Source organism: Oryzias latipes, chromosome 17 (genome assembly GCF_002234675.1).
Source record: "Oryzias latipes chromosome 17, ASM223467v1".
NCBI lineage: Eukaryota > Metazoa > Chordata > Actinopteri > Beloniformes > Adrianichthyidae > Oryzias > Oryzias latipes.
The window spans coordinates 28,798,447-28,816,695 of NC_019875.2; the positions used below are offsets into that span (position 1 = coordinate 28,798,447).

Sequence of the window (18,249 nt, forward strand, 5' to 3'; positions counted from 1 at the left end):
CCAACAGAAAGAGCAGCAGTCTGTTTGTATGAAGACTGCATCATCCTCAAATGTTCTCTCAGTCATCGTGTTTATGTGGAGGGAATCTATTAGGTCAGTGAGGAGGATTTAGATGAAACCTTCATCTTCTTCTCAAACTGCAGAAAGATGCTTTCGTTGTCTGCCAGCCAGTTGGCAATTTGTCCAAATCATTGTCTTTGGGCTAAAACTAAGAAACGTCTGCTAAATGTCACTTAAACACAAATTACACTATTTCATTCCAAACAATTAAAAAAACAAATCCAGATATAAATTCAATTCAATTTTATTTGTATAGCCCAAAATCACAACAACAGTCGTCTCGATGGGCTTTGTGCGGAGAAATGTAGGGTAAAACATAAAATAAAAAGGATCATGAATTCACTCAATTCAATAGAAAAATTCTAAACTGAACTAATTAAACTAAACTGGACATCCCTGCCCTACGCTGGGTTTTTTAAAGCTCCCATATTTGAGGTTTAAAGTCCCACTCAGAGAGGGTTTTGGGTGTTTTTAACACATTTTTGATGTTGCTCAGCAGAAAATATGTCCTAGAAAATTTCCTTTTGGCTAAGAATGGCCTAATAATTAATTAAAGACCACTGGGAACGCTTTCAAAAAAGATCAACAGATGGTTGGAGTGGAACTTTCCAAAGGTTTTTCTCCACCTCAATAAATGACTGTGCATTTCCCAAAAGCAATAAAAATTGTACTAATAAATAAAACAAAAAAGAGATAAAACAAACGGTTTCGATTTTTTCTCCTCAGTAGTTTAAAGCAGGGGTCTGCGGTCTTTAACGCTAAGAGCGATTTTATCAGAATCAGAATCAGAATCCCTTTATTGTCATACGCACAGCTTTTGCACTGACATAAAGATCCAGTTTATCCAGTTTCTAACAGACTAAAACCGAGCGAGAGCTGCAAAGTCCTACCTCACTGTTAAAAAAAATACTTTTGATATCTACAATGAATGAATTACACTGACAAATAAATATGGTTATAAAGGTGTATGTTTTTCTATGCAGTGTGACAATTTTACCCTCAAATTCCTTTCAAAATAAAATAAAACCTGTGTTGAAGAAGATCCTCCTGCTGCAGGAGATTTACTTGAAATAAAAATGCAAAAAATTCAACTCAAACACAACATCATTTTCTCCTCTTACTTTCAAATATAACGTAATAACATTGGTGTAGAGTCTAATTTTGTTTGTTTGAATTAAACATACAAATGCAATTATATACCTAAAGGACATAGTTTCTGAACAGCAAAAAAAAAACCCTGTTGTGCAGCAGATCAGAAAACTGTATGTCCTTAAGCTTCTAATTATACCACTCAGACAACAGATTAAACCTTTTACAATCATTATTGATCAGTTTCCTGACATGTTAAAATCTAAACATTAACGGCAACTGAACTAAAACAGATTAACCAAAACAAAAAAAAAAACAATATCTATGTAAATTTTAAGCATTGAAAGCTAAAGAGCCACATTGGGTGGATAAAAGTTGCCCCAGGTTGCAGACTTTGATATCTCACCAGTTATCCTTCCAGAGCGTGATCTTGCAAAGTCTCGCGATAATCGGCGTGGGTTCCTAGAATCCCGAACTGCTTCTGGTGGAAGTTGCTTTCTACAATCACAAGCAAGGTCAGAACGCCGATTTTAGACACTTTCCCATACGGTGATATTAGAAAAGCTTTTACTCTGTGTCTGCAGTCTCTAATTTCCTGCGCACTGTTCATTTGTTTCGCTTTTTCACAACATCGATCGAAAGTTTGGCATTAGGCTGCAGCTCGTTCGTTGCAAAAATAGCATGCACTATTATAATAAACATGTTATGTTCAATTAATAAAGCAGGAAAAAAAACATGCACGCTTGAGACATTTTAATTTGAAATGAACAGCAGTTGTTGCACGCAGGTTCAAAGGTCACTCTTTTGCAATCACCTCAGTTTTAGCACAAAAATTGCATTTAAAAAATGTATTTCTTTTCAGGTGCTGGTCAAACCCTGACTCTAACATCATGGTTAGCGGGAAGGTCCAGACTGTTCTAGGTCCGATGGATCCAGAGCAGCTGGGGCGCACCATGACCCATGAACATCTGACCATGAGTTTTGAGTGTTGCTACTGCCCCCCTGCAGCTGGAGCTGACCCAGAGCCAGAAAACCCCTTCCAGATGCAGCACATGCACTGGCTGAGGCAAAACCCCTACAGCTGTCGGGAAAACCTGTATCTGCAGCAGGAGACCGGCGCGGTGCGCGACGAGCTGCTGGCCTACAGGAAGGCCGGAGGAGGAACCATAGTGGAGAACACAACCACAGGCATCGACCGGGACCTGCCCACCCTCAAACAGCTGGCAAAGGACACCGGGGTTCACATCATCGCAGGAGCTGGGTTTTATGTGGACGCTACCCACTCTGAGGCTACCAGAAAAATGAGCGTGGAGAAGGCTGGTGTCCCTTTTTACTCCATTGTAACAGCAGTCGGTCATCCGATTTTCTGTCTGTTTTGGCTTTGTTAATACTCAATCCTGTTTTTATGACCTGTTTCCACACTGACAGCTCACAGATGTCATTGTCAGCGAGGTGCTTCACGGTGCCGATGGAACAGACATCCGCTGTGGCGTGATTGGAGAGATTGGCACCAGTTGGCCTATCACAGACAGCGAGACCAAGGTGCTGAGGGCCACGGCTCACGCTCAGGCTCAGCTGGGCTGCCCGGTCATCATCCATCCCGGCAGGAGTCCTGCCGCTCCAGCTGAAATCCTCCGGATTCTCCAGGAGGCCGGAGGGGACATCAGCAAAACCGTCATGTCTCACCTTGACAGGTAGGATGAAAAGCCATCACTACTGCCTGATTAGAAGCTTCTATTACAGTTTTTCTCCATTGCTTTGGCTCATTTCTTGAAGCAGACCGGACGCTCTCAACACTCTTGCTGCTTTTGCCAAAATAATGTGGTTGGTTCGGCACAACACCATGGTTCCAAAACAATTCACTCATGTGTCCAAACTAAATTTCCTTCTCATTTAAACAGTCAGTGCCCCCAAAATACTTTGTCCCTTTGTCATTGTGTAAGCACTGCAAGTCATAATGATTAGATGTTTTGTCACTAACCATTGAAATTTCCCTCATGTCCACCTTTCCGTCTTAGCTCAGTCCTTCATTGACAATGGTTACTGTACTGTTTTTGTATAGCTAACAGAATACAATTTTGTCTAAAACTGAAAAAAATAAAAAGGATTTTAGGTTAAGAGTAGCCTCTTAGGTATAACAGCACACGTTGCACTCATACTGCCAAGGAAATTGTAACCATTATCATTCACACACATAAAGTAACTTTCATACATCAGAGTAAAAAGAAAATGTTTACAGCATAATATACTTTATAATATAAACACAAACAAAAAATAATGAAAATGATATGCAGCCCACAGTGCTGTATATGATGCTTGAGTTTCACAACTAACAGTTCTTCACTGGTCGCTGTCCTCACCCTTCCTCTCCTGGCCATCGTCCTCACCCTGCTGGCCGTCCACGCGCTGCTGTCTGTCTGGCCACAGATTCTCGTCCACATCACAGCGTAGATTCTCCCTTGCGATGCAACGAGGGAAGAAACGGTGTGCATGTCTCAACCATCCCCTACACTGATCTCCTGTAACATCCTCACACGCAGCATCCATTGCATGGAGCAGGGACCTCTGATCTTGAGCCTGATCTTAAGACACTCTCCACCGCCAAGCAGAGAGAAACTCCTCAATAGGATTGAGGAAAGGAGAGTAAGGTGGTAGGAACACTGTGACTTCGTTAGTCAAGTCCTAGTTTCACCTGACTGTCAATTGCTGTAATAAATGTATCAAATGTTCCAAGGGATTCATATATCGCATTCATGGTATTATGTTCTTGTCTAATTTTGAGGATTGAACAGACTATTGTGCATGGGATGACTTACACAATGAAATTATGCTGACTCATTTTTGAGCGAACAACCATTAGACTGAGAATCAACAATCAGTTTAGATCAACACGATATATTCACTTGGAAATTGTGCTAAATATAGGCTACCTTTACGTAATCACTTGCAAAGATGTACTGAGACATTGAGACATGTACTAAGACATTTGCAATTTGATGAAATTAATGAAAAATTCCATTCTGTTGTGAACTATTGCCAAGTAGTTTGGAGGTTTGTCCATGTTGTTTTGAGAAAGTAAATTCTGTTTCAAGAAATGAGCCAAACCAATGGAGAACTGTAATATAGCCTCTGATTCTGCTCTTTCATTAGCAACATTTGTTTCAAAAAGATTATTTTTTTGAATCTGAAAACAGTGAGTGAAAGTTTGCAGGAAACTGAGTGAAAACTTTGACCAAAAAATCTCAAAAAGCAGAAAGACTTTGGTTTTTAAAATGCATAAAACTGTGTTAAGGAATTTGATTAAAACCAGTAGAAAATGCTCTTTCTGTAGGACAATATTTGATGAAGCTGAGCTGCTGGAGTTTGCAAAGCTGGGGAGTTACCTGGAGTACGATCTGTTTGGAACGGAGATGCTGAACTACCCGTTTCACCTGGAAGTGGACATGCCCAGTGACAGCCAGAGAGTGAAGGCGTGAGTTCCTCCACTCTGACATGAAGCTGCGCTTCTTTGTCCTAAACTTCTCCCAACATGAAACATAATGAAATAACAGATTCCACAGCAAACACGTCAGCTTTGGGTCCATGTAATAGTATCTTCTTCCTCTGCCTGTTTCCAGATTGGCCTTCCTGGTGAAGGAGGGCTTCGAGGACAGGCTCGTGATCTCACACGACATCCACACTAAGAACCGTCTGGCCAAGTTTGGCGGCCACGGCTACTCCCACATCCTGAGGAACATAGTTCCCAAGATGCTGACGAGGGGCATCACACAGCAGCAGGTGGACAAGATCCTGATGGACAACCCCAAACACTGGCTGACCTTTAAATAAATAAAAGAAGAGACGAGAGGAAGAGGAAGGCAGTTTGATGAAGCTGTGTTTTTACCTTCACACGACCAATCATCTCACAGCAATCACCATTTGAATTGTTGAACTTTTCAAAAAGATATTTGTATTTAGTTTAGATTGACATTTTTAAACTAGGAACATTTCATGCAGCTTTCGGCTATAAAAACACCCACTGACTAAAGATCTCCACACTTTTTGATCAACTTTGACGTCCGTTTTTACGGTTGTCTGTCAGAAGATGCGGAAACTTCAGTAAAACTTGTTTGCACATAAAATAAGGGTTCAAAGCAGCACCTGAACGTGCAAAAGCTCAGCAGAATCATTTATTCTTATTATAAGGATTGCAGTTTTCATAAAGGGGTTTTCTTTTTTTAAATATGATGTGCATTTTATAAAATGATATTTCAAATTTAAGAAATGCATGAAGGATTTTACAGTAAAACCCAGACAGAAGAGAGTTTATCAACATCCTGTTCAAACAGGAAGCACAAAAATTAATATTGATGTTTTAAAGCTTCAAAAGGTTTTATAAATATTTTTTAAGATACTGGTTTCCTATAAGGTATAAAGACTTGTGTTTAAAGGTTACAAGTAGGATCATTATGAAGAAGGGCGGTGTACAAATAAAGAAAACCTTTTCGTACAACCAAATAAATGATGTTTTTTAAAAATTTGTAAAGACAATTGTGATTTTTTTGGAAATAAAAGTTTGTTTCCTTTGACCTGCATTTGATGTTTTGATTTTTTGTCTTGAATATGGCAGCCCAGGATTTTAAAAGTGGGAGTCATGGTGATGTTTTGAGTTTGTCTTATTTTAAAGATAATATTGTCATAAACTTATTGAAGTTAAGAAGCGGAAATACACTGAATTAGAGATATATCATTATATGTTTTTACTAAAAGGTTATTAAATCATTTTGTTACTTTAGTATACTTTGAAAATACATAATCAAAGTCTTTAATTATTGTTTTACTTCATGGTAATATCTAAATATTCCAAGTTGGAAATGTGTTTTTTGTCATTTTCTTTATGCCCCTTCTTAGATCTTGTACTATTAGAAAAATTAAAATAAAACACATTTTTCTAAAACCTTTAAAAATATATATTTTTACGTTAAAAAAATCTCAGTGATTTTTCATTATTTTACTATGTTAAATAATAGATGTTTATTTTATTTTTATTTTTTTGGAAATAAAATAAACTCCAATGAATTTTTAAAAAAGGGTTTTAACCTAAAAAGAAAAAATATATTTTTTATTGAAAATTCTGTGTTTTGTAGACAAACGTTTTAAGCAAAAGATGTCTGCTATGATCCAAAACATTTCCTACAGGGCTGCAGCTTTCATAGCACTGGTCTCGTGAAATCTCGCGATATTTGCTCCATGAGTTTGTGAGCCCTTCTGGACTAGCGCGCAGCTCCAGCTCAGGTGAGTAATAGGAAATAAAACTTGCTCAAAACCTCCTTAATGATAAAGTTTCCTTTACTATTAAGTTGAAAACTGTTTATTTAGGTAATATAAATATCATTTACAATAAAAACAAGATTAAGACGCTCTTTAGAACTTATTTAACTATTTTGCTTTAGTGTTTCACCACATTAAAGCTGAAGTTTAACTGTTCAGGTAAAGTCACATGGGTGTTGTACTAAAGTTTGTGGTTTGTAGGGATCTTGACCCAGCTGCTAAAAGTCCAAAGGTCCTGTGATTCATTGTAAATGTTGGCAGACATACCTGTACTTCATTTTATGCACAGGACGGTTTCTCTTTCTTCTTCCAGCATTTTGGACACTGTCTGGATGTCATCTTTAAGCGGGAAGGTCCAGACTGTCCTGGGTCCGGTGGATCCAGACCTCCTGGGATGCACCATGACCCATGAACACCTTGCTGTCAATGCCAGCTTCTGTGACTTTCCAGCTCCCCCTGGTGCTGAGCCAGAGCCAGAAAACCCCTTCCAGATGCAGCACATGCACTGGCTGAGGCAAAACCCCTACAGCTGTCGGGAAAACCTGCAGCTGCAGCAGGAGACCGGCGCGGTGCGCGACGAGCTGCTGGCATACAGGAAGGCCGGAGGAGGAACCATAGTGGAGAACACAACCACAGGCATCGACCGGGACCTGCCCACCCTCAAACAGCTGGCAAAGGACACCGGGGTTCACATCATCGCAGGAGCTGGGTTCTACATCGACTGTACCCACTCTGATGCCACCAGGAAAATGAGCGTGGAGAAGGTGTACCTGCTCTGTTACCTGCAGACCAAACACAAAGTTCTGTTCAGACAAAGTATATTAATTAGCTAAGAGATTTGTTATAAAATATAACAGATAATTTTTTTCCTCTCCCCACACTGAATTTGTAGTGTCTCTGCATCTGTGAATTAATTTCATTTAATATTTCCCTTTTTATCAAATCTTTTAGATGCAAAATGTTCACACCTATGTTTCTAATTGCACGTGAGAGCTTTTTAAAGGGACAGACAAAGCTTTGCATCGCCGATTGTCTAAGGAGTGACCGTCCCGCTCTTCTACCTGTTTCCACCCTGACAGCTCACAGATGTCATTGTCAGCGAGGTGCTTCACGGTGCCGATGGAACAGACATCCGCTGTGGCGTGATTGGAGAGATTGGCACCAGTTGGCCTATCACAGACAGCGAGACCAAGGTGCTGAGGGCCACGGCTCACGCTCAGGCTCAGCTGGGCTGCCCGGTCATCATCCATCCCGGCAGGAGTCCTGCCGCTCCAGCTGAAATCCTCCGGATTCTCCAGGAGGCCGGAGGGGACATCAGCAAAACCGTCATGTCTCACCTTGACAGGTAGGATGAAAAGCCATCACTACTGCCTGATTAGAAGCTTCTATTACAATACTCTCTGATTCTGCTCTTTCATTAGAAACATTTGTTTCAAAAAGATTATTTTTTTGAATCTGAAAACAGTGAGTGAAAGTTTGCAGGAAACTGAGTGAAAACTTTGACCAAAAAATCTCAAAAAGCAGAAAGACTTTGGTTTTTAAAATGCATAAAACTGTGTTAAGGAATTTGATTAAAACCAGTAGAAAATGCTCTTTCTGTAGGACAATATTTGATGAAGCTGAGCTGCTGGAGTTTGCAAAGCTGGGGAGTTACCTGGAGTACGATCTGTTTGGAACGGAGATGCTGAACTACCCGTTTCACCTGGAAGTGGACATGCCCAGTGACAGCCAGAGAGTGAAGGCGTGAGTTCCTTCACTCTGACATGAAGCTGCGCTTCTTTGTCCTAAACTTCTCCCAACATGAAACATAATAAAATAACAGATTCCACAGCAAACACGTCAGCTTTGGGTCCATGTAATAGTATCTTCTTCCTCTGCCTGTTTCCAGATTGGCCTTCCTGGTGAAGGAGGGCTTCGAGGACAGGCTCGTGATCTCACACGACATCCACACTAAGAACCGTCTGGCCAAGTTTGGCGGCCACGGCTACTCCCACATCCTGAGGAACATAGTTCCCAAGATGCTGACGAGGGGCATCACACAGCAGCAGGTGGACAAGATCCTGATGGACAACCCCAAACACTGGCTGACCTTTAAATAAATAAAAGAAGAGGAAGGCAGTTTGATGAAGCTGTGTTTTTACCTCCACACACTGTGATCACCATTATTATTGTGACTTTGTTTCCCTTTTACCTTACTGGTCACAGAGAATACATGTTTAGATCTACCTGCAATTTTTGTACTTTTTTATTTTAAGCTTAAAAACATTTAAATTGTTCTCAGGAACCGTTCTCCGTTAAAATCTTGTTTGCAGTTTAGCAAAACTTTTTACCACATTTTTTAGAGGCTTTGTGGAATATTGTTCTTTTTTTTTTTATTCTTTTGGCCCCATTTTACTTCATATCTTGTGTTTTTCTTCAGAAATAATACCTTCACAGGTGATCATTTCTATGTACAGAGGTGATTACACAGACAGTACTACAGTAATTGACTTCTTAATTAAACTAAACATCCTTGCTTCCTTTTTTTTATTGCTGACATCTTTGCAAACATGTTTTCTGACAGGGAAATAATGAGCTTCTCAGTAATCAGTATGCTCCGCCACTCTTGACACGGTGTGGTTGTGCTGGATGACTTGTCCCATGTGTGTCTATGGGAGATGAAGGACGCGTCCTCCTCTCATCTGGGAACAGGTGGCCTCACAGGGTGACTTCACATGATCAATGGTGCGATCGCCACGGCTGACTGTGCGGGGTGAACAACTATGTAACTTTGATTAATCTTATGAGAGGGACTTTCATTTTTATTTATTTCGCCACTTAGTGTCTTGGAAAATAAGCAGATTGGCAAACATCGTCGAGCTGGAGGAAAGATGTCAAACAGAAGAAGATGCAACTGTCCAGTTTGTGATGATGACAAACCATCAGGCTACCCTGCTGCCTAACCAGATGTCGTATTGACACAAGAAAAATGGATGGTCTGGGGCTTCCATGCCTCTCTTTACACGCTGCACAGTGTTCAAATGACTCTTTAGAAACATGCATTATCAAGACTTCTCAGGATGCAACATCTATAGGACTTCACTTCTGTAAAGTGTATGACACACGTGGGCTTACAATGTGCACTGATTGTGTGAGTATAGAAGCATCTATGCTTGAGTGCTAGAGGTCAAACTTTCCAAATACAGTCAGTATATATTATCACGGCAGCTACAGTGTGCTTGACATGTTGGCAAACTTAATTAATAAAGCCTAACAGTTCATTTGGAAAGCACTAACAACACTAATCAGCCTAACAGGAATATCATTCTGCTGTACAAATTCATAATTACATTATAGCTCTTGGCTGTAGCAAAGTACAGTTTTTTTCTTTGTTTTTTTGCACGACTTCCACCTTACTGTCGATTCATTTAAACATTGAAACATCGAGCTGCGTCCCAGTTTTGGCTGCGAACTGAGAAGAGAAGCAAACTCCCTCTCTCCCTCTGCCTCTCCACTCTCTTTTTCTTCTGCGCTCCTCCGTGTTTCAGTCCGCGTACAGCATGAAGCCAGAGAAGGTGCTGTATTTGTTGTTGTTGCCCCCGTGGGCTTTCCCCCCGTCCAGCTTGATGTAAATCTCGTCCCCGGGCTCCAGATGGAGAACCACGCTGTTGCTGGCGTAGTCGTAGTTCTGGTCGGCGTCCTGAGCGATGGCGCTGGCTCTCACCTGGAACGCAAACAGAATTAGGTTTTCTGTCACAAAAATGTGGATTTATTTTCAACCAGCAACGTGCTCATTTGATTTACCGGTGAAAATAGTGATTCCAAGTAAAGTAAAGCAACTTCACTAAGTGCTGGATGTGGATTTGTGACGCGTGTCGTGCGCAAAAACGCACAGGTGAGCGGCAATGTTCACATTTAGGACTAAAATTCATATAAATACGCTTGAGTTTGAATCAAATATTAGAAATGGAGGTACCTGGTTGTTTTTGCAGAGGTCAGCCCACATGCTCGTCCCATCGCCGCCTCGCATCAGCACGTGGTAAACAAAGAAGTAAATCCCGGGAATGGAGCAGGTGAATTTGCCCGTCGCGGGGTCATAGTGGTTGCCGATGTTTGTGACCACGTCGTCAAATTTTAGAACCTCGTAGCCTTCGTGCTGCTTCTTCAGCCCCGCGTAAAACGCTATCTTTGGGACTGTGTTGTAAGTGGCTGCGCTGATGGCACCGGTTGGCCCATTGACCCCCGGCAGCCCGGGTGGACCCGGGGGACCGGGTGGCCCCCTCTCCCCGGGAGGTCCAGTAGATCCAGGTGGCCCGGGCTCGCCGATTGGACCCCTGGGACCCACTCTCCCGACCCGCCCCGGCTCTCCCTGTGGACCTTGGATGAACGTTGGGAGCGACTGAACCAGACGGTTGTCTTTGATCGGGTTGGTCGCCTTGGCCGTGGCCGTGGCCGTGGCCGCAGTCCCGTGGGAGTCACACACCATTTGACACGATCCGAGCATCTCGTAGCGGGCAGGGGGTCCGGCGGAGCTCACCATGACCGGGATCAGAACCACCAGCACCAGCACCAGCGCGACCCCACAAACACCAGTTGCGATCATCTGCGCTCTGCGGAATCGCGGCGTGCGGCCGAGTGGGTGGTCTTCCAGCCTGATTGCGGGAGATATTTTCGCAAAGGGAAGAATTGCACTTGCGCTTCAGTTGCGCCGAAGCCGTTGGAGATCCAAAACTCCTCCAAACGTTTGCGCGTAAAGGTAACCATCCACAACTTTAGCCCTCGGAGAATTCGTCCAGTCGACTCATTTTAACTTTCTCTGCGTGGCGGGAAAAACAACAACAAAACTTTCTGATTCTGCGTGTGAAGTTTCTGCCTCGCGCGGTGTCACAGGAGAGACTGGACAAGAAAATGAGCCGCCGCTAGTTCCTAGATTTGGGCAGAGAGGGGAGGGGTGGATGTGATGGATGGGCTGGAATCCGCGCGTTTCTTCAATCAAGCGGGAGAAGGTGAACAACATACAAACACGGATGCAACTTTGGAGTAAAGACATTTCTCTCCTTTTTCTTTTTGCACGCCACGCGGCTGTTTGTGGAGTTGTGGGAGGCGCGCGGAAAGGGGGGGAGGTCTCACCATGTAATACTTTTGCTATTGATTATTGTACACCCAACCATATGGCAATATTAGAGCTCATCCAAACACCCTAAACACAATTAGGCCCTTTTAAGATAAAAGGTCACGCCCCAGTGGCTCCCAGAGCCCAATTTATCATGTAGAAAAAAATCTATAGAGCCACTGAAAGGAAGAGGGAAGTCACTAGAAGCTGGCATTGAAGGATCACTCCACAGATAAACAAATGAAATGTATTCTCCCCCATTTACAGGAAAAATGGGGTGAGATCACTTTATTATTTAGGCGTACACAAACATTACACGTTCATGATGTTAATCTCTCATTCCTTGCTTGTTTGTATTTTACAACTGCTTTTGCTAAAGCTTTTGAATGAAAGCAAAGAGAAATGAGGAGATAAGAAGGATGAAGGCAGATGATGATGAGGAAGAGGAGGAGGAGAAGAATATCTAATGAAATGTTCTAATCTGAACGGAGAGGGATTTGGTGACCAAACACATGCATTCAAAGGATAATAAAGACTGGAAACCTGAGATCACGCATTGGTGTCAGATTAGTTTAATCTTCCTGCATTTTGTTATTTTTTGACAGTTAAAAGGAAGTTTTTAAATGTATTGAAATTTCTTTTATTTCATAAAGTTCTTTCTAAACTTTTGTTGCAGATTTTCTTTAACGTGAAAACATCAAACGTGTGTGTGTACAAATGTGGAACTATGGATTTCCTTTTTCTATGGGGCACCGAATACCTTCAAGTCCCAGACAAATGCTTTCAATTGTGATAAATGCAGCAAACATGGAAAGAATTGTCTAAATGTGGTGACGTGTCACGTTATGATGTGGTAAATTATTACATTCAATGTAAAGCAGACTTGGGGTTTCTCAATTTTTTGGGATATTTTTGGTTTTGTCGTCTATGTTTATTTATTTTTTTTTGTTTTCTTTTAAATCTGTGCCTAAGAATTGAACCCTGAATTCCTACATGCCACCATCTAGCCACCATGTTTTGATTTGATAAATAATTTGTAAATGAAAAAAAACACAACAAAAATAAAGCTACATATTTGGGAAAAGGGCTTTTTAAAAAGAAAAGCAAGAAACAATGAAGAAAGCCCTTTATTTACTACTAAACTGGGTGTAATGTCATCAAACAATAAATGATAAATCCTTCTAATACATGTGTTTGTCACCTTCAATGTAATAATTGTAATTCGGTTAAAATGTAAAATGTAATTCGTTTCAGTGCGGTAACATATGGTTTGGTATTAAACTGAGAATAGTGGCATCCCTAATTTAAATCAGCAAACTTTTTTTTTAAATAAGGGAAACTGGTACTGTATTTCAGTAAGAGTATTTTCTAAAAATTGACCTTAATATTTAAATGCAACCCTTGCAATATCAAACAATAACGTTCCATATAGAAGTCCAACGATTAATTGACTTCATCTACGAATCAATTCATATTCCTACGATTCAACCAGATGGATCTGTCTGTGGCAAGTTGTTGATCACATTAAATTGAATCGACCTGTACCATTATAAAATCATTTTATAAGGAAATAAATCAGTAATCGATATTAGAAAATACTATTTGTTTGAGGCGTGGTAGATTTAGTTGAGTATAACGTAAAAACGACTATCACAGCAGACAACACACACGTGATGCAGCAAAAACGGATCTGTCCATCATTCCAGTCCAATGTGTGGACAGACTTTGAATAAAGTCATGTGACCATCCAGTGTGACCATCCAATGTTCCCTTTGGATTCTTTGGATGTGGAAAAACAACAGTGGTCTGAACCTTAGGAAACTACAATGTGAATGGATTTGACATTCATTCCTGTTTACTGGTTTGTTTGAACACAGATTTCATTTACACTTGATGAAGAAAGCCAAGAAATCTGGAAAACTTCGTTGTTCAGTAGCAGGAATTTCTGTCTGAGTCACACAGGTTGAAGTTTGGCTAAAGATAATACTCCTTTTTTTTTGTAAAGCACCTTTCAAAACGCTCAATTACACTGTACAGTCTCAAAAACTGTCGGTATGGCCAGTGCATCTGCTGGAGAACGGGAGTGATGTGATGGAAGGAAGGAGTTCTGGTGGTGATGCGGGCAGCTGAATTCTGGACCAATTGAAGTTTATTCAGCGTTTTATTGGGAAGACCAGATAGAAGTGCATTGCAATAGTCAAGGCAAGAAGTGACCAGACTATGAACTAAAGTGAAAGTGGAGTGGACAGTGAGGGAGGGGCGGAGACGATTAATATTGCGTAAATGAAAGTAGGCAGACCAAGTAATGCTAAGGAAGTGAGACTGAAAGGATAATGTACTGTCAAGGATGACACCCGGACTCTTTACCTGAAGGGAGAAAAAAACTGGAGAGGAATCAATGGAAAGTGTCAAATTAGCAACTTTGGAAAGGGTGGATTTGGAACGTACAAGGAGCAATTCGGTTTTATCGCTGTTAAATCTGAGGAAGTTTAAGGTGAGCCGGGTTTTTATTTCAAACAGGCAGGAGGAAAGGGAGGCAGGTGGAAGAGAAGAGTTCAGTTTACTGGACAGATAGAGCTGAGTGTCATCTGCAAAACAATGAAAATCAATGTTGAATTGACGGAATATATTGCCAAGGGGTAGTGGCTAGGTAATGAAGAGGAGGGGACAGAGGACAGAACCTTGAGGAACACCAGAGAAAACAGGTGAGGGTTGAGATTTAGAAGATTCCCGTTGGATAAACTGAGTGCAGCTCGAGAAGTAAGAATGAAACCAGCGGAGGGGGGTGGACTTGATGCAGAGAGATGAAAGTTTGTGAAGGAGGATGGAGTGGGATATGGGGTCAAATGCCGTGCTTAGGTCAAGTGGGATGAGGATGAAGATGAGTCCAGAATCAACTTTTAGGAGGTCATTAGTGATTTTTAACAGGGCAGTTTCAGCGCTATGAGATGTCTTGGATCCATTTTAGGTCTGTCAATCGGATTGACAACCACAACTTACATTAAATTGTTGTTAAAAAGAATCATTACAACCCGACAAATTTCGTTTTGTCCCTGTGGTGAAATGACAAAAAAGAATCCTGATTCCAGATCGCATTTCAGAACCTGCTGTCGTTCCAGTAAGTAACATCCAATTAAAAAGAATACTGCTGCTGTAATTTATAAAAATTCAATTTTTGTTTACTGTTTTACGCCACAGTTCTTTTCGCTAAATAAATGTACTTTAAAGTCACCGTGAGGATGTTTGCCAAAACTGAGCACAATTTTTTTTATTCAGTCACTAAATCATTTTTTGTCTTGTTACAATAATCAAATTATTTATTTGTGTTTGTGCAAAGGTCATCTACCACAACAAAGAAGCAGAATCAACCTCTAAAACAATGACGTGAAGATTTAAAGCTAAGGAACTGAAATCTTTTGTTTACAATCTCAGTCAGCCTAACCTTATTTCAAATTATTTCCATCTTTTTATTGCCCTACTGTAAAGTAACATTATAAACCAAAATGAAGATGTTTTAGTACAGTTTGCTGAAAAACATCCACTGTTTTCATAGAATGATGCGATATAAAACAATCTAGAAACATCAAAACGACATCCTGATTGTTGCTCCCAAAATGTCTGGATTTTTTGTGTGTCCCTTTAAAGCAGAACTGCATCCACTTCAACCAAATTTCCCTAAAGGTCTCCTGATGACGACGCAGATAAACGAAGAGGTTTTGTTTACCGTGGACAGGTTGGAAGACGGCAGCCCTTCTGTGCCGTTTGGCAGCTCACTCCCACAGCAGGAAGAGTCTTCGTCGTTCTCAGACGGCAAATTTCATTAAAAAAAGCAAAAAAAAATTGACTTGTGAGATGTTTTTCTCTGCATGAGCCCTGCCTTTACTTTCTGTTTTTTCTGTATTTTTTTTTCTATACTTCACAGGATTTGTTTTTACAGGCATTAAAAACACATAAGAAGAACACGTTTTCTGTGGGATGGGTGACAAATAGAAAAGTATAGAACTAAATAGTATACAAAACACTCACGCGCGCACTGACACAGTGAGACATACTGTGGCGGCTATGAGTCAGTGAGCACTTGTTAGTGGTCAGGCTCTCTCCCTGCAGTTGGCACCAACCTCAAGTGATTCACTTGTCGACCAGGTGCCAACATGAACAGCAGTGTCAAAATTACCCCAAAAGCTGTGGGAAGGACGACAAACTTTTTCTCAGCGTTCACAAAACTCCACTTCTAATGTGCATTTAAACCATGGAAGGTGTTGCATTTTTCACGTGTGTGCAGTTGATTTCCATCCCTCCTCTCTTGCAAAGGATCTTCGTTACACGGCTCGCTGTGCTGAGAGATTCCCCTGGCGGCGAGGAGCTCTGACAGGTTGTTTTGAGTCTGGGCTTCGTAGTTCATTTACAACCAGTCAGGCAGGAGTCTTCTGGGAGTTTGATGATTTTTTGACACCCAGACAAGCAGATGTTCAGAGGACATGAATAAAACATGCGGCCCATCTGACCACAGAGCCAAGGCTCTCCGAGAGTCTAATGAAAAATGAAGCGTGATTTCAATTCACAAGGAAAGAAATGAAACCTTTTGTCAGATAAGTGGGTAAGCGTATGAAATATGGATGACCTTTTTTGTAGGCTGACCTGATTGGCTTGCAGGGTTTAGTTGTGGTCATGACAATCAAAGCTGACACAGGTTTGTCATGTGGTGGATGGGGGGGAATGTGAATGGACCTCTCATTAGCAGCCAGGCGCAGGGGCAGAACGGTTCTGACGCCTCTGAGTTTATCAGCTGATAAAACACCCAAGTTTTTGGTTCTGCTTTTCCAGAATCTGTTTATTTCCTCAGGAAAACAGTTAGGCGCAGCGGGAGGTGGGGGCAAGAGCATGCGCTGCCACCTCACCCACTTAAAGCTGATCCCGCGCCGTCTCAGAAATGTGGAAACGGTCCTGTTTGTCCCGGGGAGGGACATTCAAGACAGAAACCATTCAGTTCAGATCCCAGAATTTAACGTATTTTGCTTGGAGTGCACATGTCCGTGTCACAGCACCTTTTCATTCGCCATCAACACTGTGAGGTGAAGTGTTTTCAAAGTACTCAGTGTCTGCCCTTGAGTGGAGAACAGTGTTTACGGCAGATGAACTGCATTTATATAAAACCCTCCTGGCCTCGGGCAGCCATTCACGGCATGTTTTTCTTCTGCTTTTCTCCCAGAGTCCATCAGAAACACAAACACTCAGAAACTCTGACAAAAACTGCCATTAGGTTTGCCATCCATCCATCCATCCATCCATCCATCCATCCATCCATCCATCCATCATTCCTTCCTTCCGTCCTCCCTTTCTTCCTTCCTTCCATCCATCCATCCATCCATTCATTCATCCTCAGAACCAGCTGAATCCCTTTTGGGGTCACATGGTTGCTGGAGCCTATCCCAGCTGTTCTCTTGCATACTATTGCAGGGCCACCCTCTTTCACACATGCACACCTATGGACAATTCAGAGTCACCAAATGAAAGTGATAATCCACAGTGATAATGGACGCCTGAAAAAGAAGTTCCGGTCACATAGCTTAAATGTTTTGTATCACTGCGCTGGCTTCTTTAAAACGAACTTTAGCTTCATCACCTGGACAAAAACAAGTGGTTAGAAGTGAAATTTCTTTCTGAACTGATGCTTTATTTAACGATTATTTAACTTTGTGACCATCAGCATATATATATATATATATATATATATATATATATATATATATATATATATATATATATATATATATATATATATATATATAAACAGGCTCTTCGCAACTCAACTTGCAAAAGTGTACGCTCAGTGGCAGGGTCAAAACAGCCAAGCAGACCCACCAAGGCTAGAAACTGAACAGAACTGGAAAAGTATATGGGAGAAACAGACAGCACATAACAGCAATGCCCAGTGGCTGGTCTCTCTAAGAAAAGAACATAGCAACCTCCCTGAACAGAATCCAGTATCCATCACAGTGGCAGACATCCAAGAAAGAGTCTCAGGTATGAAGAACTGGACAGCACCGGGCCCTGACATGATCCATGCCTACTGGCTAAAGAAGCTTATCGCACTCCACGAGCGCCTGGCAGCACAAATGAACCAGCTGCTAAGAGATGGGACTCACCCCGAGTGGCTAACGGAAGGGCGAACGATCCTGATCCAGAAGGATCCCTCAAAGGGTGCAGTCTCATCCAACTACCGGCCAATAACCTGTCTGTCCACAATATGGAAGCTCATGTCAGGCATCATTGCAACCAAGATAAATAGGCACATGGATCAATTCATGAGTAACACACAGAAGGGCATTGGTAGAGACTCCAGAGGAGCCAAACACCAACTCCTGGTCTACAGAACAGTCGCTCAAGACTGCAAGTCACGACACACCAACCTGTGCACAGCCTGGATTGATTACAAAAAGGCCTATGACTCGATGCCACACACATGGATCACTGAATGCTTGGAGCTGTACAACATCAACAGGACTCTAAGAGCCTTCATAGGAAACTCAATGAAGCTGTGGAAAACCACCCTTGAAGCCAATGGGAAGCCACTTGCACAAGTGTCCATCAAATGTGGGATATACCAAGGTGATGCTCTGTCCCCACTGCTGTTCTGCATAGGTCTCAACCCCCTCAGTCAAATAATCAACAAGACTGGCTATGGATACCGACTCAGA

General features: G+C 41.7%; 3 protein-coding genes across 3 annotated transcripts; 2 read left to right on the forward strand and 1 right to left on the reverse strand.

The window, feature by feature from the left end:
• Window positions 1–1,521: 1,521 nt before the first annotated feature.
• LOC101160510 (phosphotriesterase-related protein) lies at window positions 1,522–5,009 on the forward strand (the record flags this gene model as incomplete). The annotated part of the gene is made up of 5 exons (XM_004079425.4): window positions 1,522–1,664; window positions 2,012–2,465; window positions 2,578–2,843; window positions 4,481–4,621; window positions 4,767–5,009. Coding segments are annotated over 5 exons (1,215 nt in total), but the record flags the coding sequence as incomplete, so codon positions are not given.
• A 1,375-nt stretch (window positions 5,010–6,384) lies between these two features.
• On the forward strand, window positions 6,385–8,974 carry pter (phosphotriesterase related). The gene is made up of 5 exons (XM_004079426.3): window positions 6,385–6,423; window positions 6,773–7,223; window positions 7,539–7,804; window positions 8,062–8,202; window positions 8,348–8,974. The coding sequence occupies exons 2-5, from the start codon at window positions 6,792–6,794 to the stop codon at window positions 8,556–8,558; spliced, it is 1,050 nt and encodes a 349-aa protein (XP_004079474.1). The 5' UTR covers window positions 6,385–6,423; window positions 6,773–6,791; the 3' UTR covers window positions 8,559–8,974.
• An 852-nt stretch (window positions 8,975–9,826) lies between these two features.
• Window positions 9,827–11,596, reverse strand: LOC101161009 (complement C1q-like protein 3). Its single transcript, XM_004079427.4, has 2 exons — window positions 10,415–11,596; window positions 9,827–10,162 (listed from the first exon to the last, which is right to left on the reverse strand). Exons 1-2 carry the CDS (start codon window positions 11,039–11,041, stop codon window positions 9,983–9,985), a joined length of 807 nt encoding a protein of 268 aa, XP_004079475.1. The 5' UTR covers window positions 11,042–11,596; the 3' UTR covers window positions 9,827–9,982.
• Window positions 11,597–18,249: the final 6,653 nt, after the last annotated feature.